The 26,838-nt window shown below is 54.3% G+C and overlaps 2 protein-coding genes across 9 annotated transcripts in view; both read right to left on the bottom strand.

Annotated features, from left to right (window-relative positions):
- The window catches only part of LOC120512901 (mitochondrial Rho GTPase 2), a 45,816-nt gene extending 44,093 nt beyond the window's left edge, over window positions 1-1,723 (bottom strand). For all 4 annotated transcript variants that reach the window (XM_039731699.1, XM_039731692.1, XM_039731693.1 and 1 more), the window contains exons 1-3: window positions 759-1,723; window positions 500-676; window positions 130-247 (exon numbers count right to left, since the gene is read on the bottom strand). In XM_039731699.1, coding sequence (XP_039587633.1) covers window positions 130-247; window positions 500-676; window positions 759-995 — 532 coding nt within the window. In that variant the 5' untranslated portion in view covers window positions 996-1,723. The remainder of the gene's footprint in view (window positions 1-129; window positions 248-499; window positions 677-758) is intronic.
- Window positions 1,724-1,773: 50 nt separating this feature from the next.
- CFAP70 (cilia and flagella associated protein 70) lies at window positions 1,774-26,838 on the bottom strand. 5 transcript variants are annotated; one of them, XM_039731702.1, is made up of 27 exons: window positions 26,203-26,838; window positions 25,320-25,434; window positions 22,911-23,097; window positions 22,521-22,616; window positions 22,082-22,161; window positions 20,875-21,048; window positions 20,301-20,483; window positions 19,800-19,891; window positions 18,656-18,755; window positions 17,509-17,643; window positions 15,894-16,028; window positions 14,748-14,839; window positions 13,079-13,139; window positions 11,704-11,895; window positions 10,969-11,100; window positions 10,033-10,158; window positions 9,393-9,526; window positions 9,181-9,296; window positions 8,870-9,025; window positions 7,789-7,884; window positions 7,030-7,106; window positions 6,079-6,231; window positions 4,610-4,771; window positions 4,362-4,451; window positions 3,168-3,269; window positions 2,316-2,363; window positions 1,780-2,172 (listed from the first exon to the last, which is right to left on the bottom strand). In XM_039731702.1, the coding sequence occupies exons 1-27, from the start codon at window positions 26,811-26,813 to the stop codon at window positions 2,092-2,094; spliced, it is 3,726 nt and encodes a 1,241-aa protein (XP_039587636.1). In that variant the 5' UTR covers window positions 26,814-26,838; the 3' UTR covers window positions 1,780-2,091. The 5 variants fall into 5 exon arrangements, 4 of the variants coding, with proteins under 4 accessions (XP_039587635.1, XP_039587634.1, XP_039587637.1 ...); XM_039731700.1 differs by having other exon boundaries at window positions 1,776-2,363; XM_039731703.1 differs by having other exon boundaries at window positions 1,776-2,363; window positions 26,253-26,375.

Below are 26,838 nucleotides of genomic sequence, written 5' to 3'. Positions count from 1 at the left end.
CCTTGGACACTGCCAGGAATGAGGCAGCCACAGCTTCTCTGCAAACACATTGAGCCAACCTGAGAACTCCATTTACTTTCTAACAATTAGTTTTGGTGGTGGTGTGCCAGCCCAGCCCCAGCTCCTCACCCCGCCGGGCCGTGCCCTCGCTGGCTGTCCCGCAGACAAAGGGGAACTGCAGCCAGGTGGCCGAGGATTTGAATTCCTTGAAGAGGTTGGAGAAGGAGATGCGAACCACCTGGTTTTCCTGGGAAGAGACACACACGGAGCTCTAGTCACCCTGGTGGCTTCGGCAGGGAAGTGCTGCAGAGGAGGAGGCATGTGCCCCTGTCCCCTGTCCCCGGTGGAGATGACACCACGATGGAAACCATCTCCAGCCCAGAGTGACCCACCAGCAGCAAAGAGCAGGCACATCCTGCAGCCCCCAAGCCCACCAGTGCCATCCCCAGTCCTTCAATCAGCCGTGATGGCAGTGTAAGAGGCCACCCGTGTCACGGACCTCGGTGGTGACATCCAGGTGCACGAGGAAGTGCTTGCGGGGCAGAGGCCTGAAGAGCAGGTAGAGGTAGCGCCCTGTCAGCCCCAGGGACTGTGTCCCTGCCCGGGGCAGCTGCAGGTAGCTGCTGGCTGGGTTGGAGCCTCGGATGCGGTAGATTGTTCCCTTCATCCTCGTGTCCTTTGGAAAGCAGGGAAGGACGGGGGTGGGTCAGCACTGCCCACCCTTGGCCAGTGCCCCCGGCCCATGGTGGCCCCGTTACCGTGAGGGCGGCCACGTCCCCTTCCTTGGCAGAGCGCTTCCACTCCTCCACGCGGAAGTGCTTGAAGATGTTCAGGTAGGGACGCTGCCAGGCTGCCAGCACCGGGATCATCGGGGGATGGAACCCCAGCCTGGACATCCCCCCATTGTCCCCGTATGCCCCCAGGTCCCCTGCCCCATTAGCGCCCCACTGTCTGCATATCCTCAGTCTTCCCAGCCCCAGTGTCAACCCCATCATGCAAGCCTGGTGATACCCTCATAATCTCTTCCCCCAATTCCCCCAAGCCCTGGTGACAAGCCCCAGAGCCCTGCTGAGAACCCTATGACTCCCCTCCTCCAGCCCCAGGAATGCCCCTGGAACCTCTAAGCCCCGAGCTCCTCCAGTCCCAATGACATCCCCACCACCCTGCAGCCCCGGTGCTGTCTCTGTGCCCCGAGCACGGTGACAGACCTGCTCACGGAACCCCACGTTCCGAGTCCGTCCCCCCTCCCGGTGACAGCCCACTGTCTCCCTGTTCCAAGCCTCCCCCTCCCTGGTGGCACCCCGTTAACTCCATGTCCAGAGCCCCCATGCCCAGTGACAGCCCTGTACCTCAGTGCATGCAGCCCCCCAGACCCAGCGATGCCCCCGTGCCCGGTGACACCCCGGTACCCCCGCGCCCGGTGACAGTGCCCCGAGCCCCAGCGAGGAACCTGAGCCCGAACCCAACCAGCCCCAGCCCGAGCGACATCCCTGCTACCGCCACGCTCCAGACCCACAAGCCCCTCAGCCCCGGTACCCCAGAGGTCCCCCATGCCCCGCGCCCACCCCGGTGACGCCCCCGTTACCGCCGTGCTCCGAGCCCCGCCGGAGCGGCCCCATCCGCGGGGACACCGCCGGCACCCCCGTGCCCCGGACGCCCATCCCGGGCGATGCCTCGGCTCCCCCAGCCCAGGGACGCCGCCGTGCCCCGGATCACCGCGGTCCCCCCGGGTCACCGCCGGTCCCCCTCACCTGCCGCCATGGCGCGCGCCGCCGGATCAACCGTCCCGCGCGGCCGCAGCCAATCAGCGGCGCGCTACAGCCCGTCACGTGATCGTGTCCCGCCCTAACCCCGCCCTCCCGGCGCTGGCCCCGCCCATTCCCCCTCCCCGCGGTCGCGACGCGATGGCGACAGAGCCGGGCACGAGCTGGGCCGGGGGGTTTTATGTGCCCGGGGTGAGGGGGCTTTATGTGCCCGGGGTGAGGGGGCTTTATGTGCCCGGGGTGAGGGGGTTTGTGTGCCCGGGGTGAGGGGGTTTGTGTGCCCGGGGGGAGGGGCTTTGTGTGCCCGGGGTGAGGGCTTTATGTGGGCTCAGAGCGAGGGGTCGCCGAAGCCGAAGCGGTGCTGGGCGGCGCGGATCTCCTGCAGCAGCGCGTCGTTCTGCAGGCCGAGCTGCGGGAGAGGGGAGCGCGCTGAGGGCCGGGCTGCGCGGCGCTGCCCCGGAGGCGCGGCGCTGTTCGGGCCGACACCGGCGGGACAGGCTGGGCAGGGAGCGGGGCAGCGGCCCGTGCTGCCCGCGGGGCACCGACACCAACCTTGACCGTGTATTTGTAGCACTGCTCCGCCTCCAGCTGCCGCCCGCCCTGCAACACAGCCCCGCAGCAAAGCCTGGCGTGGGTCGGGCAGGAGAAGCCAGAGGGCACCAAAGCCACCTCTGCCCTCTGCACTGCCAAGGCCACCACTGAACCATGTCCCCAAGTGCTGCATCCACACGGCGTTTAAATTCCCCCAAGGCATGGGGACCCCACCACTGCCCTGGGCAGCTGTGCCAGTGCCTGACAACCTTTCCATGAAGGAATATTCCCAATATCCAACCTAAACTTCCCCTGACACAGCTTGGGGCCATTTCCCCTTGTCCTGGCCCTGTTCCCTGGGAGCAGAGCCCAACCCCCCCGGCTGTCCCCTCCTGTCAGGAGTTGTGCAGAGCCACAAGGTCCCCCCTGAGCCTCCTTTTCTCCAGGCTGAGCCCCTTTCCCAGCTCCCTCAGCCCCTCCTGGTGCTCCAGCCCCTTCCCAGCTCTGTTCCCTTGCCTGCACCCATCCCAGCCCCTCAATGTCTGTCTCATCATGAAGGGGCCCTATACTGCCCCCAGGGTTTAGGGTGCCTCAGCAGTGGCCAGCACCCCAGAAAAGACATGGGATCTCCAATGTGGAATGGCATTTGTAAGCAGCTTAGCAGGGAGGACACGCCCTGGGGCAGTTGGTGCAGCCTCAGGGTGCTGCTTTTGCCATCCAAGCACTCGCTTTCCCTGAGAACAGCCCCCAGACTTTATATCACAGCTCTACACCAGCTCTTCAGGTATTCATGAGCAGATGCCAACCTCCCCACCAGCCCAATAAACCCCCATAAACCCCACTCCAGCAGGCTGGCAGGGGCTGGGCACTCACCTGCAGGCAGATGAGGGCGAGATATCCCCACACTTCAGCGTTGGTGTTATTTAGGGCATTGGCTTCAGAGAGAGCATCTTCTGCTTCCAGCATCTCTTCCAGCTTGAGGGAGAGAAGGAGAGGCAGGGACAAATGACAAAGAGCAGAAAGGGCTTCCCAACTGAACAGGCATTGCTCTAACAGCAGAAGGAATCAGTGCAACAGAAGCTCCTAGGAGGCCTTCCCTGAGAGAAGTGCAAGGGAAAGAATTTAGGGCACAGACAAGGAGTTATCCTCAGTGCCAAAGCATCCATATCTCCAGCCTGGAGCAGGAGCTTCCCACTGCTGACGTCTGTGGGGTCACACACTATTTCTAAATGAGCCTCCAGCTGTAAGGAAAGCAGCACAAACCCCTTCACCTCCAGGAACTGAGTGATCCAGCTCCATGAGGAAACATGGCTGTGTTCCTGCTCCCTATTCCTGCTGTGCAGCAGCTCTGGGCATGTAGGGGTAGCTGGTGCCCAGGCCACCAGTCACCTCCCTAACCTGATTTACAGCCTCCCAGGAGGTAAACATTTGGCCAAGGGGGAACAGAGGTTTAAATTCCTTCCTTGATTGCTTCCTCAGCCAAACTCCCTTGGAGGAAGCTGGCAAGGTGTCCCTTGGGGAGATTCTGCACTGCTGGTGGCTGGGTGTCCCTGGCAGCCCTTCAGAAGTGCTGGATTCCCTTGGACAGGGAAAGCACCGAGATGGCACCCTGCTGACATCCCACTCAGTGCCTTGGTGACATGCAGGTCATGTGCAGGCAGGAACTTGGAGCAGAGCCCAGACTGTTTGCCATGACACCCTAGGGAAGGAGGTGCTGGCAGGAGCTGGGATGAGGGGAAAGATGGCTGTTCCCAGGGCAGGGGCTGAAGGTGACACTGTCTGGCTGTTCCCAGAGTAGGGGCTGAAGGTGGCATTGTCTGGCTGTTCCCAGAGCAGAGGCTGAAGGTGATATTGCCTGGGTGTTCCCAGAGCAGGGGCTGAAGGTGAAGGTGACACTGTCTGGGTGCCATGCTGGGGCTGTCACAGCACACAGGACACGATGGCCTTTGGGAGCACTGGCTCACAGGCAGCCAAGAGTTGCTTTAAACAAGGGGATGCTGCAAAAGCCAGCCCTGTGTCCTGTGCCACCAAGTGAAGGCCAGAGGACACGAAGGCAGCTGCACTCACCCTGTAGCAAGCGATGCCCACGCCCAGCCAGGTGAGACAGGAGGCAGAGTTGTCACAGGCGAGCAGGTAGATGTGCTTGGCCCGGCCGTACTGCCAGGAGACAGACAGACAGACAGACAGATCCCTCTGCATCACTCCACAGACAGGGGTTTGTTGCCGTGGGGCTCAGACACCCAGGGCCCCACTGCTGCTGCAGGAGTGATTTGTTCTGTGGTAACTCCCCCTCCACAGCCCTGCTGGCTCCTCACCTCTTTCTCGTCCAGGTAGATGGAGCCCAGGCGCAGGTAGACAAAGTGCATGTCTGCAGCATCCTCCACAAAGCTGATGACTCGCTCATAGCAATCCTTTGCTTTGTCAAAGTCCTTCTGCAGGTAGAACAGGTGCCCTTTCTGAGCCCAGACGTTTGGATTCTGTGCACCAAAAACCAGGAGTGAGACACAGATGGGAGAAACACCTGAGAGGGGGGCTGGGACGCTGCAAGCAGCAGCAAGGAGGAGCTGAGCAGTGTTTAATTGCATTATCACAGCTCCCTGTGCAGTGCTCCAGGCTGGGGATAGCGTGGCTGGAGCTGCGTGGTGGCAAGGGAAGGACCTGGGGTGCTGGTTGGCAGCAGCTGAACCTGAGCCAGGGGTGCCCAGGTGGCAAGCAGGCCAAGGGCCCCTGGGCTGTGTCAGCCATGGCATGGCTGGCAGGGGCAGGGCAGGGCTTGTGGCCCTGAGCTGGGCACTGAGGGTGCCACAGCTCCAGTGCTGTGTCCAGCTGTGCGCCCCTCAATTGTGGGGGGACATTGAGGGGCTGGAGCAGGGAAAGGGAAGGGAAGGGAACAGAGCTGGGAAGGGGCTGGAGCACCAGGAGGGGCTGAGGGAGCTGGGAAAGGGGCTCAGCCTGGAGAAAAGGAGGCTCAGGGGGGACCTCCTGGCTCAGCAAAGCTCCTGACAGGAGGGGACAGCCGGGGGGGTCGGGCTGTGCTCCAGGGAACAGGGACAGGAGGAGAGGGAACAGCCTCATGTTATGCCAAGACAGGTTCAGATTGGATCTTGGGAGAATTTCTTCATGGAAAGGGTGGTCAGGCACTGGCACAGCTGCCTGGGGCAGTGGTAGAGTCACCATCCCTGGAGGGATTTAAAAGCCGTGTGGATGTGGCACTTGGGGATTGTTTAATTGTGAACAATTGGTGGTGCTGGGGAATGTTGGTTTTGAAATCTCAGAGGGCTTTTCCACCCTAAACAATTCCACGATTCTGTGATATCAGGACAGGGTTTATGGAGAGAGTTAAGGTCAGTGGGCTGCCTGCAGGACACCAGCAATGGGATCCCCCTCCAGCTCCCTGCCCAGTGTCCTGCCTGCACACAGCATTCCCAGGTGTCATCTTCCCCTGCTTTCCTTTCAATCTGCCTCCCCAAAGCCACCTTCTTGCAGAGAGCTCAATAGCAACCTTGTTTGTCATGAAAGAGAACCCGACTCCCCCAGCCAGGGACAGAGGATCAGGATACACCCATTGAGAGAGAAAAGAAAGGCAGGTGCTGCAGAGGGAGAGGCAGAGACAGGCTCTGTGCAGGGAATGCCAGGAGACTGTGACAACGGGACAACAAAGAGAGCAGCCACAGCCTGGTGTGACTGCCCTCCCCCTGAAATGCTCTGGACTAGCACTGGATGGTAAATTTGGAATGAAGCAGGAGCTCTGGGCTCTCCCACAGCAGCAGTGCCCGGGAATTACCAAGGGGTCGATGCGAGCGGCCTCGCACAGGCACTGCCCACACCGGGGGAAGTCTTCCCGCAGCAGGTAGGTCCAGGCCAGGGCCAGGTAGTAGGCACAGGTGGGGCCTCCCTGAAGGCTCAGCAGCTCGTGGGCCAGTGCCTTGTGGACAAACTGGGGAGGAACAGCACAGGTGGTGGTTAGGGGAGCAGGGACACCATGGACACCCCAGCAGGACAGGGCAGGAGAGCTGACTGACACCTCTCTGACTTCCACAAACAGAAAGCACAAAGGAAATTTCTTTTTCCCCTCTTTTGAATGTTGGTCCACTGGAAGGTATCCCTGATATAGTGGAATATGTCTCTGGGCTTTTTCCCCCTGCCCATAGCAGGGGGTTGAAATGAGATGAACTTCAAGGTTCCTTCCAAACCAAACCATTCCAGGATTCCATTTAGTTGCTCTAAGCTACTCTTTCTGCCATGTCAAATTTAGGCAGGCAGCACAATGTGACAACCAGAGATGTCCCAGAGATGACTTGGTAGGACAGGCACATTCCACAGTTGATACAAAAATCCCTCCAGCATACACAAGTGTCTGAATCACAGGAGTTCAGGCATCTTGGAAGCACCCCAATAATATGGATCCCATCTCTGAATGCACAAGGAAGAGCACCCCAGTAATGGATCCCATCTCTGAATGCACAAGGAAGAGCACCCTGTACCATTTCTGAGCTGGCTGTTCCTCTGCAGCAGGCAGGGCTGGGCTGGGTGTCCCCAGCCAGCATTGTGGGCTCCATACTCTGCCTGGCCACACTTCTGCATCTCTGGGCAGTGGTGGCTTTGCTCCCCCTTGTGCTCAGCCTCTGCAGTAGCCATGGCTCATTCCCTGAGGCCCAGAAAGGGGCTGGTGGAGCTCTTTGGGAATGAACCAATGAGCCTCCCTCCCCTCTCCTCCACTCTCTGCTAAACTAACCCGGACAGCATTGAATTTCATCAGGAATTCCACTGTCTTCATGAAGATTGTGCACGGAGGTGGCTGAGGTTCTGCAGCTGCAAGAAAATATGTCTCTATCAGTCCCAAAGTGGGGTTTGTATTTCTGGAGTCAAAGCAGGTCCTGACATCCCAGTGGAGACAGAAAAATCTCTGCAACATGGAGCAAAACCCAGGAGGTGGCAGGGGAGGCTGGAGCAGAGATTAACCCAGCATTTCTTTCTGAAGGGCTTAAGTTTTGTAGGAGACCTGAAAAGAAATTACACTCTTCACCCACTAATTTTCCAGTCCAAACCCAGAGGAAAAAAGGTGGAAATTGATGAATTATGCTTGTCAGAGACAACTACAGTGAGGCTCCTGCCTCCCCAAAGCAACCAGGGGGCCCTGAGGCACCCAGCACTGCCATTTCCAGCACCACAAGGGCTGTGGAGGAGGCAGATCCCACACCACACAACCAGAGGGGATCCCTAGGGACATTTTAAGAGCTGGCATCTCAGGAGGAAGAAAAGGAAGGTGCAGGGTGCAGTGACGTGAGGGAGAGAGCTGCATTCACCTGCTGGCTGTCCATCCTGAGATGTGCTGCTCTGAAAATCAGAGTGAACCTGCTTTGCCTGCACATTCCCTGGCTCAGGAGAGACAACAGGCCTTGGCAGCACAGGGGCCATGGCTCACTGCTCCCACATTACTCCCCACCATTCCCACGGGACCATGTCCCTGCTCCCCACGTCCCCATTCCCAAACCTTCTGGGACTTCCTGCACTGCTGTAGCCTCTTCATTGGATGTCACACCCTCCACAACCTCTGGTGGTTTGTCAGCTGAGCTGTCTGGAATCTTCTCTGGAATGAAACCCCCAACAACCATTAGGTGGAAGGCCATAAACTTCCCAGTTTAGAACATGATTCCACAAAACAAAACAAAATGAAATGAAACAAAACAAAACAAAATGAAATGAAACCAAACAAAATAAAAAACAAAAAACAAACAAACAAAAACAACAAAAAAGAAAAAAAGAGAGAAGAGAGAAAATATAAAGATACATCAGGTTTTCAAAGCTGGGAATAAATTTCTTTGCAGGAAGCAATACCTGGGGCAGAGGTTTTTAACACAAGATTACCATGTGAAGCCAGCAACAGGTATAAATGAGGCAAGATGAGAGGAAACAGCCTCAACTTGCACCAGGGAAGTCTATGTTTGATGATAGCAAAAAATTTGTTCACAGAAAGGGTGGCCAGACATTGAAACAGGCTGCCCAGGGCAGGAATGGAGTCCCCATCCCTGGAAGTGTCCAAAGGCCATGTGGATGTGACAGCTGGGGATATGGGCTGGTGATGAGCACAGCAGTGCTGGGTTAACAGTTGGACTCCATCTTGGAGGTCCTTTCCAGCCTTAGTCATGCCATGATTCTATGAATATCCCTTTCCTCATAATCTGAAGGGACAAAAACCCGCACGTGTCACGAGCCTGCCTGCCTGAGGCACTGAGTGGTGATAATGTTAAAAATAAAGCCAGTCAGCATTTCCTGCAGCCTGGCCAAATATCTGGGACTCAGGACAGACAGCCTCAGCTCAGGCTGGACTCAGAGGGGCTCCAAAGGAAGTCCTGACCTCAGGGTCACTGCCAAGCAGCTGGTTTGCCCTTTGGGTTGCTGTGTTGGGAACTCACAGTGACAGCTTCCATGGAATTCTGTTCTGGCTCACAGTCCACATCTTCTACCTTTACCCTTTGTACATCTCTTAAAAACTCTCCTCTCCTTCCACTGTTCCCCACACAGATCCACCCCTCCTTGCTGGTGTCAGGGCACCTCCTGGGTTTGTCTGTTACCTGGGTCTGTGCTGGGAGAACTGGGCTTTTTCTCTTCTCCCTCAGCAGCCTCAAGGAGCCTCCTCTCCTCCTCAAGCTCTGCTCGCAGGAGCTTCTTAGCCTCACGGAAGCTCCTTTCTGCCTGAATGTAATTATTCTGCAGCTCATAAAACAAACCTGTGGGAGAGACACAGCAGCATCAGCAGACACCCAAAGGAAGCAAAATGCTTCCCTTAGCCCTTAGCTTGGAGCAGGGAGAAGAGGACTGGGGGCAGGAGCAATGCTTGGCTCTACAGGAATACCCTGAGCACCAGAGTGGCTTGGTTTTGTACCTGCGAGGGTCCAGGCTATGATGCTGGATGGCTCCAAGCAGCAGGCATCCTCAAAGAAAATCTCTGCCTCTTCATAGTGCTGCAGCTTGACAGCCACAATGCCACAGAGCAGCAAGCTGGGGCAGGGGCAGAGCAGTCAGCCTTGCAGCCCCAGCAGTGCTGTGGGGATACACTCCACACCTCCCCACCCGCCCACCAGGAGCACTCAGCACCTTTGGATGTGCTGGGGGTCCAGACAAACAGCCTGCTGGAAGCATTCCTGGGCTTTGGTGGCATCCTCATGCAGGAGGCAGAAGGCTCCATAGGCCAGCCAGGACTGGATGCTGCGCTGGTCCCGAGCTATTCTCTGCACAACAGAGATCATCACTGCAGCCAGGCTCTGCACGTGCCATGGGCTGGGCAGGCAATTCTGGAATGACCACAGCTTCCCTGGCCACCCCAGCCCAGCTGAGCAGTAATCAAGACCTTGTCTGTCACATGCAAGAGCATCCCCTAAATGGGATTGTGCTGGAAGCCCACTTCTCTAAGCCTTCTCCACCAAACATGTGCTCTCCAGCTCCAGCTGACACCTCCCAGGGCCCAGTGTCCCCAGAACTGAGCCAGCACATCCCATTTCCCCTGGCCTCGAGGCTGGAGTCCTCAGTGACCTGGCCAGGGACAATCTCACATCCTGCAGAGAGCAGCATCTCCCTGGGAAATCCCTTCCAAATCCTACTCGAGCCTGAGCATCCTGGTGATGCTCAGCTCCTTCCTCCCTCACCACAGCGGGGGCTGGCTGAGCTGTGAGCAGTGTTTTGCTGGGCTGTGCCAGTCCACACAGGTGATGGCAGGAGAGATCTGGGCCTCCCTCACCTGCTTGTAGAAGAGAGAGGCCAGGTTGAGGTCCTTGTTGGCTTCAGCTTCACGAGCAAAGAGCAAGAGCTGCTTCCTGGTCGTGTAGGGTGGAGGGGCAGGAGAAACATCTGCCCCAGACAGGAGCTGGTAGGGAAGGAGACAGTGTTAGCCCTGGGGAAGGGAGAGTGGTTTGTGTGATCCCAGGATGGCAGTAGGTCCCACGCCAGCACTGCACACAGTACAGACCAGTATGGCTGGGGCTGGCACTGGGAAGGGCAGGCTGCTCTGTGCTGGGACACATTCCCATAATTCCCAGGTACCTTGACACACAGGCACAGGGCAATATCAATTTTTACAAGGACATGGAGGGACAGGACAAGGGGGAAGGTCTTCCCACTGCCAGAAGGCAGTTAGATATTGGGCAGGAATTGTTCCCTGTGAGGGTGGGCAGGCCCTGGCACAGGTTGCCCACAGCAGCTGTGGGTGCCCCTGGATCCCTGACAGTGTCCAAGGCCAGGCTGGATGGGGCTTGGAGCAGCCTGGCATAGTGGAAGGTGTCCCTGCCATGGCAGGGGGTGGAATGAGATGAGCTTTAAGGTCCCTCCCAACCAAACATGTCTGTGATGCTATGATTATTCACAGCATTCCCAAGATCAAGGCAATTACAAACTTCAGTGGGGCCACTCACTGGTGACCCCAGCTCCTGCTCTGCCCAGCCAGCCTCACCATGTGCCAGCTACAGCAGCTTTACCAGTGGCATCTCACACCTATCCCAGGATTTTGAACAGTGGGATACAATTCACTGGATCCCTGTCTCAAGTGTGGCTCATGGTCTACATGTGACAACTCCAGCAGATGAAAGCATGAGCCTGCTTCTGCCTTGAAGGCAAAAGTCCTTCACCTGCCCTGCACCCAGAGTGAAGCCATGGCCCAAGCCACCCCAATCTCCCCTACCTTGTTCAGGGCCATGTGCATGTGGTCCACGAGGTACACATAGAGCTCACTGAGGAATTCCTGGAGCTTCTCCTTGGTCTCAAATGCTGTGGTCTTCAGGTATTTCTCCCTCACAATCTTCACCACAGAATACTGTGGAGACAAGGGACATTGCACAGGGCAGGTTCCCTCCCGTGCCCCCTACCAGCTCTGTAACCACACACAGACAGAGCCTGAAGCTCCAGCTTAGTTCTGAGAAATAAATCCAGCCCACCACTGATAAAAGGTGAAAAAAAAAGCAAGCAAGGGGGAGTTCCTTTTCCACCTCCCTGAACCAGCCTTTAGGGACAGCATGTGCATGGCTCATCTCCTCAGGACAGAGAGGGGCTCTCTAGGAAGAGTGTGGCTGAGGCTGAGCAGCTGAGAGAGTGGAACCTCCTTTCCCTGCCGGGGCAGACTGGGAATGTGAGAGCAGCCAGCTTTGCCTTTCTCAGGTTATGAGCATGGGGCAAATGGATGTGAGTAGCTCCCAATGATAGGAAGTGTTCTCTTGGTGTGGGACCAAAGCAGCTTGGTGCCTGCTCCATTACTGGGGAATCCTGTCCCCTCAGTGCTCACTGCAACAGCTCCAGGTGGCAGGAAAGGATTCTGGAGCACCACATCATCCTGAGTTACCCCCATGGAGCAGCAGTTCCTCACTGAGAAAGTGTCTGGACAAAACAAGTAGGGAAGCAAAAAGCACAAAGGAGTCTTCACCTTAAGCTGTTCCTTAAAAGCAAAATATTTCCCAGAGGTATTGAGTTCATAGTTGAGCTGACGCTTTTGTTCCTCCATGGTTTTGTGGTCCATCATTCCCTGGTCAGGCAGCTGCTTCCCAAAAAGCTCATGGTACTCTCTCAGGATGGCAACAGCAACACTTGTGACACGTTTGTGATAATCCTCCACCACCTAGGAAATAAATAAATAAATTTCACAAGCCACTTATGCAATCAACCTTGATATGTATTTGATTTGCCACAGCCCACGCCTCCCATTAACTCCACCTGACTCAAGTCTCAATTAGTCTGTCACACATCCTTTCCTGTCCACGCCTCAGGGCTGAGAAAATATCTGCAGGTAAACATAAAAGAGCTCCTTCCTGCTAGGATTTTCCACCACAACCCAGTATTCCAGTCACTGCTATCTCTCCTGTAGCAATATAATTGGCTGTGAGTAAAATATATCTCATTTACTGGGAGCCTTGAAACCCATGACCAACCCTCTTCAGCAGAATCTGTAATCTCCATAATCTTGATCCTCAAAAATTCTTGGTGACCTGAGAAAGGTCAGGGCTGATTCTGTTCAGGTTTGTATGAGTCTGATGAAGCACGGGGGGTGGTCAGAGACAAGAAACTGTTGGGACTGCCCAGGATATAAATGCAAGGTTCTGGTAGCCTCTTTTCCCATCATCCCACTTCCTTCCAAACATCTCCCCATGGCTGCCTTCCCTCCCTTTGCTCCATCTTTTCATGGCTTCTCTTTGAATGGGATGTGAACACAAGTGATGAATGGGTTCCCAAGGCACACTGCTATGGAGATAACCCATAGGGAAGTTTCATTTTCTGTGTATTTCACAGAATTTGTTGAATTGGAAGGGATCTGCAAGGACCGAGTCCAGCTCCTGGCCCTGCACAGACACCCCAACAATCCCACCTGGGCATCCCTGAGAGAATTGTCCAAATGCTCCTGCAGCTCTGGCAGCTCAGGGCTGTGCCCATTCCCTGGGGAGCCTGGGCAGTGCCCAGGCACTCTTTTCCTAAAACCCATTAAAACCCCCCCTGACACAGCTCCAGCTGTTCCCTCGGGTCCTGTCACTGCTCACAGACAGCAGAGATTGAAGCTGCCCCTTGTGTGGAAGGTGCAGACCCCAATGATCTCTACCCTCAGCCTCTCTTCTCCAGGCTGAACACCCCAAGTGACCTCACCACTCCTCACATTGCCCTATTCCCCTCTAGACTCTTCACCACCTTTGTGGCCCTGCACCCCTGATCTCTGCAAACCTCATGCCTGTGTTGCTGTGGGCTGAGAATGAAGACTCTGAGGGCAGGCTGGGGTGGCAGAGTGGTGACAAGGCCACAGCTCTCACACGTACCTTCTTGGCTCCTTCCGTCCGCGGGGGCAGCGCAGGGTGGGGAGGAATCAGCTCCTTGACCCTGTGAGTGAGAGCAGAGGAGATCAGCAGATCCACTGCCAGGGATGCTGGCTTGTGTGGTGTGAGGGCTCCACCCTGCCACCCTGTCCATGAGACACCTGAGAGGAAACCTGAAATCTCAGACCAAGAGTGAACAGGTTGTGGCTGGTCATGACAGGGTTAACATTTATTATTAACCCAAACTACTCTCCTGGAGTAGCAGAGCTGTATTTTGGAGCTCCTGGTTCTGCAGAGCAGGTGTAAAGAAGGAACCAGCCTGAGGAAAGCTCTGTAGAACTTGGTCACTGAACAGCCCAGACCACCTGATCCATGAGTTCCAACGCTGCCCGGTTTGGCTGGGGCAGCCTCGGCCACACATCGACCCCCAGACACCGAGCCCAGACCTCCAGACACCACCCAGCCCTGCCTGGGCCTCTGTGGAGTTACAGTGACCTTCCATTAGAATTAGCATCTTTTTAACTAAGATTTTATTAAGGTGAGGGTGGCTGAGCATTGGAGCAGGATTCTCTGTGGAGTCTCCTTCCCTGGATATACCCAAAAAACATCTGGACACAGAGTAACGTGCTCTGGGGAACCCCAGCTGAACATGAACATTGGTCTAGGTGACCTTCAGGGGTCTCTTGCAAACAGAATCATTTTGGGATTCTGGAATTAAAATCCCTGGTGCCAAACCAATTAATTAATTTTTTTTTCAACATTTGCTGCTTGCTGGACTCCAGAACACCCTCAGTCCTCAGAACATGATCCATCCCACCAAGCCAAGGGGTCACAGGCCTTGTTCAGGTGCACACAAGCAAGGAGGAGTGACGCTGAATTCACACACATTGCAGAAGAGTAGAAATGTATAAAATAGGCCAGCAAAAAGTCTGTTCTAAGAGGGGTTCACCTTCCTCAGCCTGCTCCTCCTGGAAGACAGCAGGGAGCAGTGAGGAAAACACATATACCTTCAATGAAAGGATGACATTCCTGTTTGAGAGATATAAACCTGCATCTCTTAAACCTTATTCATCTGCTGCATTTTCTATTTTTTTATGCCATAAATTAGATGTTTTATGCCTTTCTAACCCATAACACGGCAGGGCTGCCACTGGACAGGAACTGAAGTCTCAAAGCAGCAGAGATGAAAGAGCAGCTCTGCAGCAGAACAACATGAAAACTAACATAAAAGCTGAGGAATGGGTAAAACATTGTGAGAAAACAACTGGAAAGCTAAAAATGAGAGAATGCTCTGGTGAAGCAACAGCAGCACTATCCAGGACAGTCCACGCTGGTGGCCAGGACTGACCAAACCACTGAACATCACATGCAAGAGGCAAGCACATGGGGATTAGAGGGAAACAAAGCCCAGACAGGAACACAGACACTGCTGAGCTGCTCTGGTGTCTCTTGTTTTGAGAGGAATGGCAGGGAGATGCCAGCTGGGATGAACAAGTGTTTTCCCAACACACCAGATGCCACGTCTAAAGCAGTCTGGCCAAATCCTCCCCCTGATTCCTGTGGGCTTTGTCTCAGGCCCTCTTCATGGAGTGTTCCAAGGGGGGTTTGCTGTACAAGCCTCTCTCCAGGCTGCAGAGAGGAGCTGTCAGCCCCACAGCCCATCCTTACGCACCGCTGGACCAGCTCCTCCCGCAGCCGCTTTGGGACCAAGGGCCTGTCCAGATTTATCTCCATCACCAGGAACGTTCCTGCCTCGCTGTATTGCTGTGGAGATAAACATTGCTGCCTGTGTCGTGCTGTCTGCAGCCAGTGCTGGCACAGGGAAATACTGAGCACACAGCCACAGATCTCCCAACTGCAGAGAGCCAGCTTGTTTTATAACCCGCCCTCGGAATGAGTTACAGCAGCAAAATCCAGCTCGAGAAACCAGGCTAGGGAATAGGAGAGAGCCCAGATAATCAATCTGCCTGCAGAATGAATGTGCATTCCAGAGGAAGAAGCCAAAATATGAAGGGGTAATTTAAATTAATGCCTGACAATTTACAGAGACCTTCTAGCCCAGTGCCAGCCTGCTCTCCAGGTGGACGTCACTGGAAGAGCTCTGGGACAACATCTACGTAAAACATCCCTTGTCCAGCTGACTCTTGAGGAATTTAATTGTGTGAAAGGTGTGAGACACTAGCACAGTGATGCTCTACAGTCTCTCCTTCTCTTTGGAGAGACATAATTACCTGTCCTTCAAGGCTGAGATTTGTGACATTTTCAGATTCTCCAGTGCCATCTGACAACTGGATTTTGGATGGGCTGAGTAACTACTAGGAAAAAGAAAAGATGTCTCTTGTTTCAGACTCAATAAATCTCAAATCTTTGCAAGTTCAAGCAGCACATCCTAGGATTTCAGACAAGGAAAAGCTGCAGCTTCCTTACAAGAGGCAGCTCCAATCTCTCCTCTCTGTGACCAGTGACTGGACCTGAGGGAATGGCTGGAGCTATGCCAGGGGTGGATTAGGCTGGATGTCAGGGAAAGATTCTTCCCCCAGAGGGTGGTTGGGCACTGTCACGACCCCAAGGCTACCAGAGCTCCAGGAGTGCTTGGACAGCTCTGTCAGGCACAGGGTGGGATTGTTGGGCCAGAAGTTGGACTCTTGATCCTTGTGGATCCCTTCAAGTTGAGAAGATTCTACGGGTCTAGGACGATGAGTATCTCTCAGTTGGCTGAGGCAACTGAGACAGCATCCATCCCTGGTTCCTGTGTGTCCCAACTTCTGTGACACAGAAACAGAGCAGCCGTGGTGCCATGTCCCTCCCTAGACCTTACCGTTGCATTGGAATCTTTCTCTTCCTTCTGAGCCTTATTGGGAGCAGCTTTGCTGCCAGGAGAGGTCCCCAGCCTTTCCTTGCCCAGACCGAGCTGTGACCTGCGATCCCGGAAAATACTGTACTGAACTCTGGTCTGAAAAATAGAGGCAACAGAGAGAATCAAGGGACAAAGCAGGCTTCCTCACTCATTTGCCTTAACCTCTCTCATCACAAAACACACTGCCAGGGTCTTAAATGCCTTAAGAAGTTTTGTAACCTCATTCTCTCCTCCTAGAGTTCAGCTGCTCGTGCTCCAGCCCAGTTCTGACCCTGTGTAGCTGTGAAGCCTCAGGTTAGACTATGAGGCTCAGTGGAGGTCTCTCCATCTTCCCTCAAAGAGCTGTGATTTCACTGAGGACTGGCCCTTGATCCTCGCCTGAAATATGTGGTGAACACGCTGGAACCCAGATCCATGATCCTGAATTCCTGGTGGGATCCTAGACCTGCCTCACAGCTATGGATTTGCCTGGTGATGAGGGCTGCTGGATGAATCTGGCTTCTCTCACCAGGCCTGCTCCACACATTTTTGGGGGTCCCCACCTGCCTGACAGCATCTCTTGGCTCCCAGCTCATTTTCTGGTGTGGAGCAGCTTCCCTGACACACAACAGGGAAGGTTTGGAATAGGTTTGTCAGACTGTGTGTTTACACAGTGTTTGACCACCTAGACAGGCTGCTCCCTCACACACATCCTGGTTACAGGAAATGGGCTAACAAGAGTTATGGGGAACCTGGGGAGAGGATGGGAAACTCCTTAGACCTAGAGGCAAACCAAAGCACCTCGGGAGTAAGTAGGACTTCACTTGTGACAGATAAATGGCACGGGACAAGCAGCACCATGCAGCCCAGGGGTCATTACTCATGAAGAGCCCAGCAGACACTCATGCCCAGCCCAGCTCAGCAGCAGCCAGTGGGAGCAGGGAGGCAGAAGAAGGGCTGGAATTCACCCAGCCCCTGCTCATGGACCACAGCCCCACAGGGAACACGGGGGGTAAAACCAGGCTGTACATCTGCCCTCCTGAAACAAGCTCAGGTCTGTTCCAGGAGGGAGAGACTGTGGGAAAATGGAGATGTAACTGTCACTCTTGGTAACAGAGAGGGAAAAACGAAAAGACAAATAAACCTCGATGAGCTAGAGCTGAAAGAGCTCCAGTGACAGCTTTTTTGGTGGTTGCCGGGGGTAACGCAATCCTTTTAAAACCACTGTTTGCTCTTCCAAGCAACACTGTTCCCTTGCCCATGTTCCAGACTGGGGAGAGTGGATCACGCTGGCACAGGAGGGAGTGGAGTGAGATTCAAAGCCTCTCTCAGCCCCCAGACCTGCTCACCCCACCTGAGAAATCCTGCCTTGGAGAAACCTTCATCTAAAAGCTTGTATCATTAATTTTCTCCATCACCAGAAGGGCACTCATGGTTCAGATCCACCTCCAACTAGCACCCCCTGTCCACCCTGCCTGCTCCCAAACACCCCCTGTCCACCCTGCCTGCTCCCAAACATCCCCTGTCCACAGTCCCTGCCCCCCAGCCCTCAGTGCAAACCCAGGTGCAGAGCTGGAGCAGAGCCTGCTGCTCTCACCTTCTCAAACACCTCGCTGTCCTGGTAGTTAAAGACACGGAAGGCCCCTCGGATCTGCTTCACCCCAGGGCACAGCAAATGCAACATGTTGACATATGCCACGCCATGGAAGGCAATCTGCTTGTCCTCATCTCTCTGGAAACACAGAGCAAGGCACTGAGATCCTGAACAGGCTGTTATTCTCCTTAAGGGAACAAGGTCACCAATCTCATTAAGAGAAGGCCACACAGCAAAGTGATGCACCTGATGAGCCCATGGTTCTGTCACTGGCACGCAGCCGAGACAACCTGGATGAATACAGTGGAGTCATTCCATATGTAGAATATTAATTTTATCCCAACCCCTGTGGGGCAGCTTTCTCACTCTGCTGTTCCCCAGGATGGCCTTGTTGAGATACAGCTGGAAGATTATCAGCTGTGGGTTTAGAAATCCAGGTGACCCTACCAGAGTTGTGCATCTCAGGCTGGACAGACACCAAGTGGCTTAGGAGGTGTGGGAGGCCTGGCTACAAGGATCATCATCAGAGCTGTAAAATCCTGGCACTGTGAGTGCTGAAAGGGATTTACACCAACTTATATAGCTTTGCCCTGGGATAGATTAGAAGCTCTCACACAATCATCTGCCAGGAGCAGAACCATTCTCTAAGGGGCTGTTTCTCTGCTAAACCACCCTGGTTTAGATGCAAAAGCATAACTTACCTACAGACTGAGAAAGAATGCAAGAACTTCCTCAAGCTGTTTCAAAACCCCACTGGCCAAATATCAGCTCAGTGAATTACTTTCAATTGTCTTCAAAGCCAGGCTGGACAAGCCTCTGAGCCACCTGATCTAGTGGAAAGTGTCCCTGCCCGTGGCACGGGGTTGGAAGGAGATGGAGTCTGGGGTCCCTTCCAACCCAAACTATTCTGTGATTTTAAAAGCCACTCTGTCCCCTTTCCAGTGAGCTACCACAGACCATCAGTGAGAGCTGTAAGGAAAAAATATGACCCTGTGTCTATTTAGCAGCCCTATAAAGCTGATTTTTCACAAAGCCTCCTGCTCTCTGACTCACTTTGGCAGCTTCAAGGCCGATTTTGGTATCACAAAGGCCTCAAGAGGAAAATGCCTGATAATGCAATACTACTCCACAAGCCAGACTCCACTTTTACCTTGTCAAGTTTGCTGGCTTTGCCTTTGCCACCTGAGGACATGGACATCCTGCAGAGCTCCACGGGCCAGTGGCGGCACTCGGCAATGCGCGACTGCAGGCTGGGCACAAAGGATGCAGATGCACTGAGGAGATGCAGAAACCCACCTGGAGAGCCCCACCACCCTCCTCTGTGCCCCAGCAGCTCCTCTTGGCTTTGCTTCACCCTATTCCCTCAGCAAACACCCTCAGGCCATGGGAACACTGTGATTTGGGGCAGGCTGGATACATTTTCTGCTCTACCCATTGCTGTGTGCATTTATGGCAGAGCCAGCTTCAAAACAACTGTGAGAGCAGCACATTGGGCTTTCTCTCTTCCCCAGTTACTTCAGAAATAAGAAAGAAGGAATGTGATTAACTTTGGTATAAAACCTGAATTGTACAGAGCAAATGGATCCTGAGCTTGCATTCAGTATGGCTGGTGACTCTTACACCAGCAGGCAGGTGGATGGATGTGTAGGGAAAAGAATTTAAAAAATCAAATGAGATAGATGTGAGTATTTCCACACAAGGAGTAATTTGGCTGTGAAATGCACAGCCATGATGCAGCTGAGGCCAGAAAATAGCAGGATTCAAAGATAAATGGAACACTCATCCTGATCTTGAGCGTATCTGGAGCTGCTAAAGGCAACACTTATCCAATAAAAAAGCAAATGAAGAGTGCCCACATGGAGTGAAAGGTTTGAATGTATTTGGAATTCAGTAAAAACTTAATTAGCAGCTCAGAGGAGAGCTGTGGATGCCACTCTAGTCCAGGTCTGCTCACAATAACAGCTGCCCCTTCCCTCAAGCTATGCAGGGACCAGCCCCCAGCCCCAGCTGCTGGCAGCAGGAGAGAGCATTTGTGGCCTGGAGACAGCAGCTCCAAACAATTCATCTTTTCCCAGCACAGCAGAACAAAGCTGCTGCCAGCAGTTCAAGGCACTTCAAGAGCTGTGCCCTTGCTCAGGTGAATGCTTGTGGCCAAGAGACAGCCACAGCAGCCACGGGAGGTGAGGCAGAGCCACAATTTGACCTCTAAGTGGTCCGAGAGCACCTGCACGCTGCAGCTCCTTGCCTCAGGTCATTCTGAGCATGTTCTGGGGTGGGTTGCTCAGGTCCCTTACGTGGCCACTGCAGCAGCATCCAGGAAACAGCGTATTTCTGTGTCCCACACCACCCTCCTCGAGCTCTCGGCCTGGATCCTGAATGCCCTGTCCTGTGGGAAACAGCGTGCAGTCAAAGCCAGGACAGCAAACTCCACAGCCAGCATCATCCTCAAAAGTGTCCCCAGGAGAGAATGTGAGTCAGACAGAGGTGTCCAAGTGCCCAAAGGCAGGCCAGCCCCGCAGAGAGGCTGACAGCCTTTCCTGCAGACACCATCAGCGTTAAGTGCCTGCTCACGAGAGATAACCCACTCCCAGCCCAGCAGCTCAGTGTGGGAGTTTTCTGGGACCAGACCTGCCACATTCTCCTTTGGGATGTCTCCAGCAGTGAGTCAGTATGTCTGCTGTCCCAGGGGAACCATCTCTGTGCTGGACACTGCACAGTGACCACCCACCTCCCTCTCATATCAAGGCTCTCCGTTCCTCCTGGTTCTCTTCCGAACTTGCCAAGTCCATCCTCACCTCGCTTTTGGTGAGCTCTCCATCCTCATCCTCATAGGGCCCACCAACAATGAAGGAGTTAGGTATGTTCAGAGCATCAGGGGCCAGGAGGGGGCCAAGGGGCCAGTTTTTGGGCCGGGGGAATGGTTCTTTTTCACCATCAGCTTTCAGGATGCCATTCTTGAAGAGCAATGGCAATTCTTTCTAGAGAGACAGGAGAAACAAAAGATTTGCATTTCTAACAGGAGCAGGAGCAAGAGCCAGCTGCTCCAAGCTGGGATAACAAAGCAAAGCAACAATACAGGGTGCCTGGCTTGGAAAATGCACTCCACCACACACATACAAAGAATGGAATAAAAATAAAGAGCCACGTGGAAAAAGCCCTGCCAGTTTGAATCCAAATCTTTCCAAACAGACCTTTGTTTGTGTTAAAGAAACGCATCACGCCACAGAGACTCTGAGACCTCCCAAAAAAGGCTGCTGGTGCACAAGCACAGAAGCTGTGCACTCCACATGCCTGGACACTTGTTCATGGGGTGGGAGAATAACCCAAACCCAGCCAAACCCTCTGTCACTGTGCCTGGACCATTCTCACCTCACCAGCTGCTGGTATTTGCAAACAAGCCATGTAGTTTTGCTGGGCGTCAGGAGTAAAGGCTTCAGGGACAGAATAAGCTGCCTCCAGCGTGATGCTCAGGAGGTTTCCACTTGAGAACTGGGTGGCAGAGAGCAGGAGCTCTTTGGTGCTCACTATCACTTCAAGGCCAGCCTGTGAGACAAAGATAAAATCGAGCCAGTATACAGACAATTATAACTTGCCTGCTCTTAGGGAGAAGCAAGCAGAAACCCAAGGCCAGAACATATAATGTTATCTTGTGCCTCATCTCCAATGTAAAAGAAAACAGCCCAGCACAGGAAAGGAATCTCAAGACCAATTTGGCTCATTTGTGGTATTTGTTTAAATCACAGCCTGGCTAAGGTATGGCACATGCCCCAAGGGTCTCATAAAATGAGCTGTGGAGAAAGAGGCAGGGTCTCATGAAAGGAGCCATAGAGAAAGAACATCAAGGGTGGAAAATGATGTTTTTCCCCTGGTGATTCAGAGAGCCACAGCTTTGCCTCTGCCCTATCTCCATGCTCTGTGTGCAGCCTTTAATTACCTGTCCCAGCCCTGGATGGATGGTGTGTGAGGGAAAACCAGCTGGTCAGCATTTGTTACCTGTCCTCCCTAATGAGTGCCCCCCCACCTTGCTCACTGTGAACTCTTCTTAAACACAGAGCTGTTAATGGGATATCCACCCCTCCAGTTTGCTCCTGGTGCTCTCTTCACTGCAGGCAGGCTCAGCAGCAAAATTGGACACATTTTCCCAGCCTCATACTTCATTCCCTATTTTAGTCACTGGGTACTTTGCAACCTGCTGAATGAATAAGGTCCTTGCAGGAAAGGCAGTCAGAGTTTGTACAATAATGGATTCAGACATTTTGTCTCCAGAAAGGAAGGCTAATAAAGCTGGGCAGGTGACCCTGCCGCTGCTTTTTGGGGGTTTTCAGCACTGTGCTTTCCATCTTTTTTTTTGCAGAACAATTGGGTAGCTGCACACATTAACATTTCCCAGCACGACCTCACCTATCAGAGGGAAGCAGGGACAGACGTCAGAGGGAGCGGGAAAGGCCTCCAAGCCTGTAACATATAGGGCTGCACCACATCCGTGATGAGCCAGGCAGCTGAGTCATGCTCTCCCTCCCATTAAAAAGCAGCAGAGAGCTGAATGAGGGAAGGAACAGTTCCAAATTCCACATACCGTGGCCTCGGGGTGAGGCATCGCTGATGGGAAGGCAGGCACTGCATACAAAGGAGCAAGAACCTTCAGTGAGCGCACTCCTGGGAAGAAACAGGAATGAGAACAGCCTGAAGTGAGACCCTCTGCAAAGAATCACAGTCATGGAATGATCTGGCTTGGAAGGGACCTTAAAGATCACCTTGTTCCAGCCCCCTGCCATGGGCAGGGACACCTTACATGAGGCAAAGTCATGGTTCTGAATTTTGATTTCATTCTGAATGAATTCTGAATGCTGAGCTACTTGCTCTCCCCCTGAGTCAGATTTTGCAGAGCTGTAAAATCCTGGCACTTTGAAGGTTACTTTGTCCAAAGGAGATAAATTCAGGGGTCCATAAGCAGAGCTCAGAAAGTGCCAGGGAGCAAGGAGTGGTCATGGAGAGTGTAAAACTCAATGCTGTACCTTGCAGCAGAGGTAGAAGGTCCACCACAGCTTGGGCAAGAGGAGTGACTTTCTCTGTTTTTTTCTTCTCCTTTGCTGCCACTTCTAGCAGTGTCACTAGGGAGATATAAAGAGAAGAGCTGGCAGAATTCCTTGAACCAGCAGGTCAGGCACCAGGGAGGCTCTGTGCAAGCTCTGGCACAAGCTTCTCTTCACCTCCCAAGGCTGACAAGCACAGCAAAGCCAAAGGAGCACGGGCCAACATGAAAGAGGATTCTTCCAGCTGGCAGAGATGGACAAGAAGTGCTGAGAGCCTCCCACCACTGCTGCTGAAGTGCTATTCCTGAACCAGTGACTCCTGCAGCAACAGCACCCCACTCCAAGGTGGGAGATCTGGCACCAGCTACTTACAGAGCAGTGGTTTCTGCACAAGGACATCCAAGGAGTTGGGCCCATCGGGGCTGTACTCAAAGCTGGTGCTGAAGTCATATTCTGCTGTCCCATCTGGCAGCACATTAGTCTTGGAGGACTCTCCCAGGACTGCTCCGTTGTACTCCACACGCACCACTGTATGCAGCAAGCTGCTTTTGAGAGTTTTCTGTCATAAAAAAAAACAGCTCAGAGAGCAGCTGGCTCTGCAGCAGCATCCCAGGATCAGAGCTCCTCTGGCAGCAGCTCAGGACAGGGCTCACTTGTGGGAGTCTGCTCCAGCACAGGAATGGGGAAGGGGAGCAGAGCTTGGCCACACTGAGACCTCACTATTCCCTGTCTTTAGGAGGGAAATTTCCTGTTGCACCATGCTGTGATGCCCTAAAGATTATCAGGAGCTGTGGCAAGGGAGATAGAGAGGTTCAGGCTTCACCTCAGGAAAGACACATCTAAAACAAATCCCAAAATACTCGACTGATATTTTTGTACTTCCAGGAAGCTTGAAACCTTTGCTGTCTCCTAAGAAAGCAGCTCCTGAGCTACAGGGATGAGCTCACAGAGCACCTGTGGATGTGTGGTGCAGAATGTCCTGAAATGGACAAGAGAAAACAGACTCAGGTTGTGCCAGGGGAGGTTTAGTTTGGATATTAGGGAAAATCTCTCCACTGTAAGGGTGGTCAGGCACTGGCACAGGTTCCCCAGGGCAGTGGGGGAGTTCCCATTCCTGCAAGTGTTCAAAAGACACGTGCAGGTACTTGGGAACATGCTTTAGTGGTGTCCTTGGCAGTGCTGGGTTAAAGGTTGGACCTGATGGTCTCAGAAGCCTTTTCCAACCCAAAGGATTCCATGATTCTGTGAAATCAAAGGAAGGGCTCCAGCAAGCTCTTAGGGAGCTCTGCAATTTGTTGTTACACCACCTTCATACCAATTGCTTTAACCAGAGATGAGGAGATTCAGATTTTACTTTGAATTTCAAATGTCTGAACAGAGGGGCTTAAACAGAGCTGGAGAGGGACAGTGAGGGCACAGCACATGGCAGTGGGGACCCACAGGGCACCTCCAGAGCACAGGAAGTGCTGGGCAGCAGGTACCAAAAGGCTCCCTGCAGCAGAAACACAGTTTAGCTCTCAATCCACGGAGAAGTGGCTGAACACAGGGACCATTGTACCCAAGCCCAGCTTTTCCTTAGTGCTGAGCCACAGGGATGCCTACCCCGCCCTCAGCTCCCTCTCTCCCTGTCACTGGAGTAATTAGTTCCATGCTGGTTCTTACACAAAAAGAGATCTCTTTCACTTGGTTTTAATTTTCAGCCCTTCTCACTGTCTCTTTGAGCATACATCCTCTGAATGGCTAAACAGAAGAATCCAATTAACCTTTCCCTGTACCATTAATTATCCAAGACTCCTCTCTCATCCTTCTCTACATTGCCTCTAATTAAGCAGATTCCACACTTATGGCTAGAAGTGGATTCCACATTCTTACAGCCGGGCTTTTTTTCATACTGTTGCTGTGATTATTGCCCTTTTGTAACCCCATCTCCCTTTTGTACAGCCCTTTCTCACGGTGGAGCAATCAGAACCACAAAGCAACATTCCAGATGCAATCAATCCAGCAGTCTTTTCTTCCCAGCACTGTTTATCCTCCTCTCACCTCATACCTCACCTAAGCTGCTGTTTGCTGAATCCATCACTGTAAGAGGTACTTCAATACTACAATGTGAAAGCCTCAAGCAGGTGCTTTTGGATTGCTTTTTCTGTCTGCTGCTGGAGCAGAAGCAGGGATTTGCATTTTTTCTGCTTGCAGCAGGAGCTGAGCTTCTCCTCCACATTCCCTCCCCAAATGCCAGTTCCTCTGGAAGACTTTAAGGACAGCTGGGTGCATCACATGGAAATCACAGCAGCAGTGGTTTGATTGGCACCAGCTCACAGCCTTGAACTGGATCCACTGCCTTTTTAAAACCAGAGCCACCCTATTGCTTTCAATATGATTTAAACAGCTGGAGCTGGGAGGAAATCTGGCTTTACACCCAAGGTGAGGTCCTTTCACGGGTTTTTGTCTCACTGATCACATTTTTGCTGTGCTCTGCTTTAAAACCCTGCCATTTCCACACAGTTAGAGGAGGCAGAGAGGTCCATTTCCCCCCAGTATGTCTGGCCTGCTGCTAGGGAGATGTATTCCCCAATTTATGCGCCTCATAAGATTTTTTCCCCTGTGTGAACGCCTCAGCAGGGAGGAGGAAGCCACGGTGTGGCATTGCTGAACCTCTGATACTCCCACCACTCCTTCCTTCAGCCTTGTCACCCCCTGCCTGCTCTCACAGGGGATCCCTGTGCACACAGAATTGCTCTGGCCTTGTTTATTAAATTAGCAGAGATATTTTCAGAACTTTACCAGGTCCTGAGCATTCCCGACTGTGATCTGTACTGGTATTGGCTGTGACATACTGGGAAGAGCTGCAGCAGCAGGTTCCTTCCCACCAGCCAGCCCCGCAGGGACCTCCACGGCTCTGCAGGAGAAAGAATGAGGAAAGAAACATGAAACTGCTCCATTCCTCTCCCAGATACCTCTGCAGGACACAGCAGTGCGGGCTGCAAGCGCTATTCAGGGCTTGGCTGTCAAAACACCATTGAATGCACAGGGCTTTGGCAGTGACGAATCTCTCACGAGGTGCAGGGGGAGGACTGGGAAAAATGCAATGTGAAAATTATCCATCTCTGTAAGCTTCACCCAGCTGCTGCTGCCAGGGAAGGTTTGTTGTGCCAGGCTGCTCTCAGCTCCCAGCACATCCCTGGCTCTCTTTTACTCCCTTTTTAAGTTCATGGTGATCCCATGGGCCAAGGGCTGGCGGCCACCAGCCGTCCCCTCACGGCTCCCAAATGCCGGGGGGAGCTGGCTCCTTCCTGGTTCCTTTTGCTCCTCGGGTTGGTGAATCGCTCAGGATTCCCCAGGGCTCCCCAGGGACCCCACGGCCGCCTCGCCTCATGCCCCCAGGGCCTGGCAGCCCCTCAGGGCAGCACTGGGGGGCTCGGGGCTCCCCTCACCCTGCTGTGGGCCTGCGGCCCCTCACCCACCCGGGGGTCTGCAGCAGCCCCTCACGCACGGGCCTGCCGGTTCTCCTGCCCCAGAGCGGTCCCGAGCCCCTCACAACAGCCCCGGGGGTTTTCCCCGCCTGGGGGGCACCGACACCCCCGAGCCGCGGGCCTAGGCGCTCTGCAGCCCCTCACCCACGGGCCTGGAAGCTCTCCTGCCGCAGAACGGTCCTGCAGCCCCTCACCGACAGCTCTGGAGGCCCTCCCGCCCTGGGGGGATGCTGCAGCCCCTCACCGGGAGCCTGCCGAGGCACCGTGCGGCGGCGGGGCTCGAACCCACGGCTTCCCCGAGCCGGCGGAGGGCTCGCGTCCCGTCACCACAGCGACGCGGCGGCTCCCGCAGGCCCCCGAAACCTCGCGGGACCCCGGCCCAGCCCCGCGCGCTGGGGGCGTGCCCGTGAGGCCGCGGCCGCCGCCATGATGGGTGTGGGCAGCCCTCGGCAGCCCCGCTGGGGCGGGGGTCCCCCCGCGCCTCCCGAGTGAGCTGGCGGTGCTGACGGCCCCCGTGTCCGCCTTTGCAGCCTGCTGTGCCCGGCTGCTGCCAGAGCGCACCGCTGGCCTCCGCCCCGGCTGGCACAGGCCGCGGTGCCCACCCAGGCGCTCCCTCGCACCCCGCTGGGGGCCCTGAGGCGGTGGGTGCCCGCAGCCCGGGCTGGGCTGGGTCCCTGTGGCGGGGCAATGACTTGGTGTCCCTGTGCTCACAAAGGGCTCCCAGGGCTTTGGGCAGCCCCCCGAGCTCCCCGCAGGTTCGCAGTGTGGGACGCTGCGGGGTTTTGGGGCACCCCACTGCCACCATCGCGGCTTTTGGGGCGGGAGCCGGA

Source organism: Passer montanus, unplaced genomic scaffold (assembly GCF_014805655.1).
Source record: "Passer montanus isolate IOZ18808 unplaced genomic scaffold, ASM1480565v1 scaffold8, whole genome shotgun sequence".
NCBI lineage: Eukaryota > Metazoa > Chordata > Aves > Passeriformes > Passeridae > Passer > Passer montanus.
Note: the sequence above shows the minus strand (reverse complement) of the source record. Positions and strands in the feature narration are given on the sequence as shown.

Coding starts and splice junctions, on each gene's coding strand:
- CFAP70 (XM_039731700.1), bottom strand. CDS start 26,813: ATGGTGGCAGTGGGGTGCCCCAAAACCCCGCAGCGTCCCACACTGCGA. Junction 22,162..22,520: donor CCTTCTACCTCTGCTGCAAG/GTACAGCATTGA, acceptor GTTTCTTCCCAG/GAGTGCGCTCACTGAAGGTT. Junction 21,049..22,081: donor TGCCTCACCCCGAGGCCACG/GTATGTGGAATT, acceptor TTTGTCTCACAG/GCTGGCCTTGAAGTGATAGT.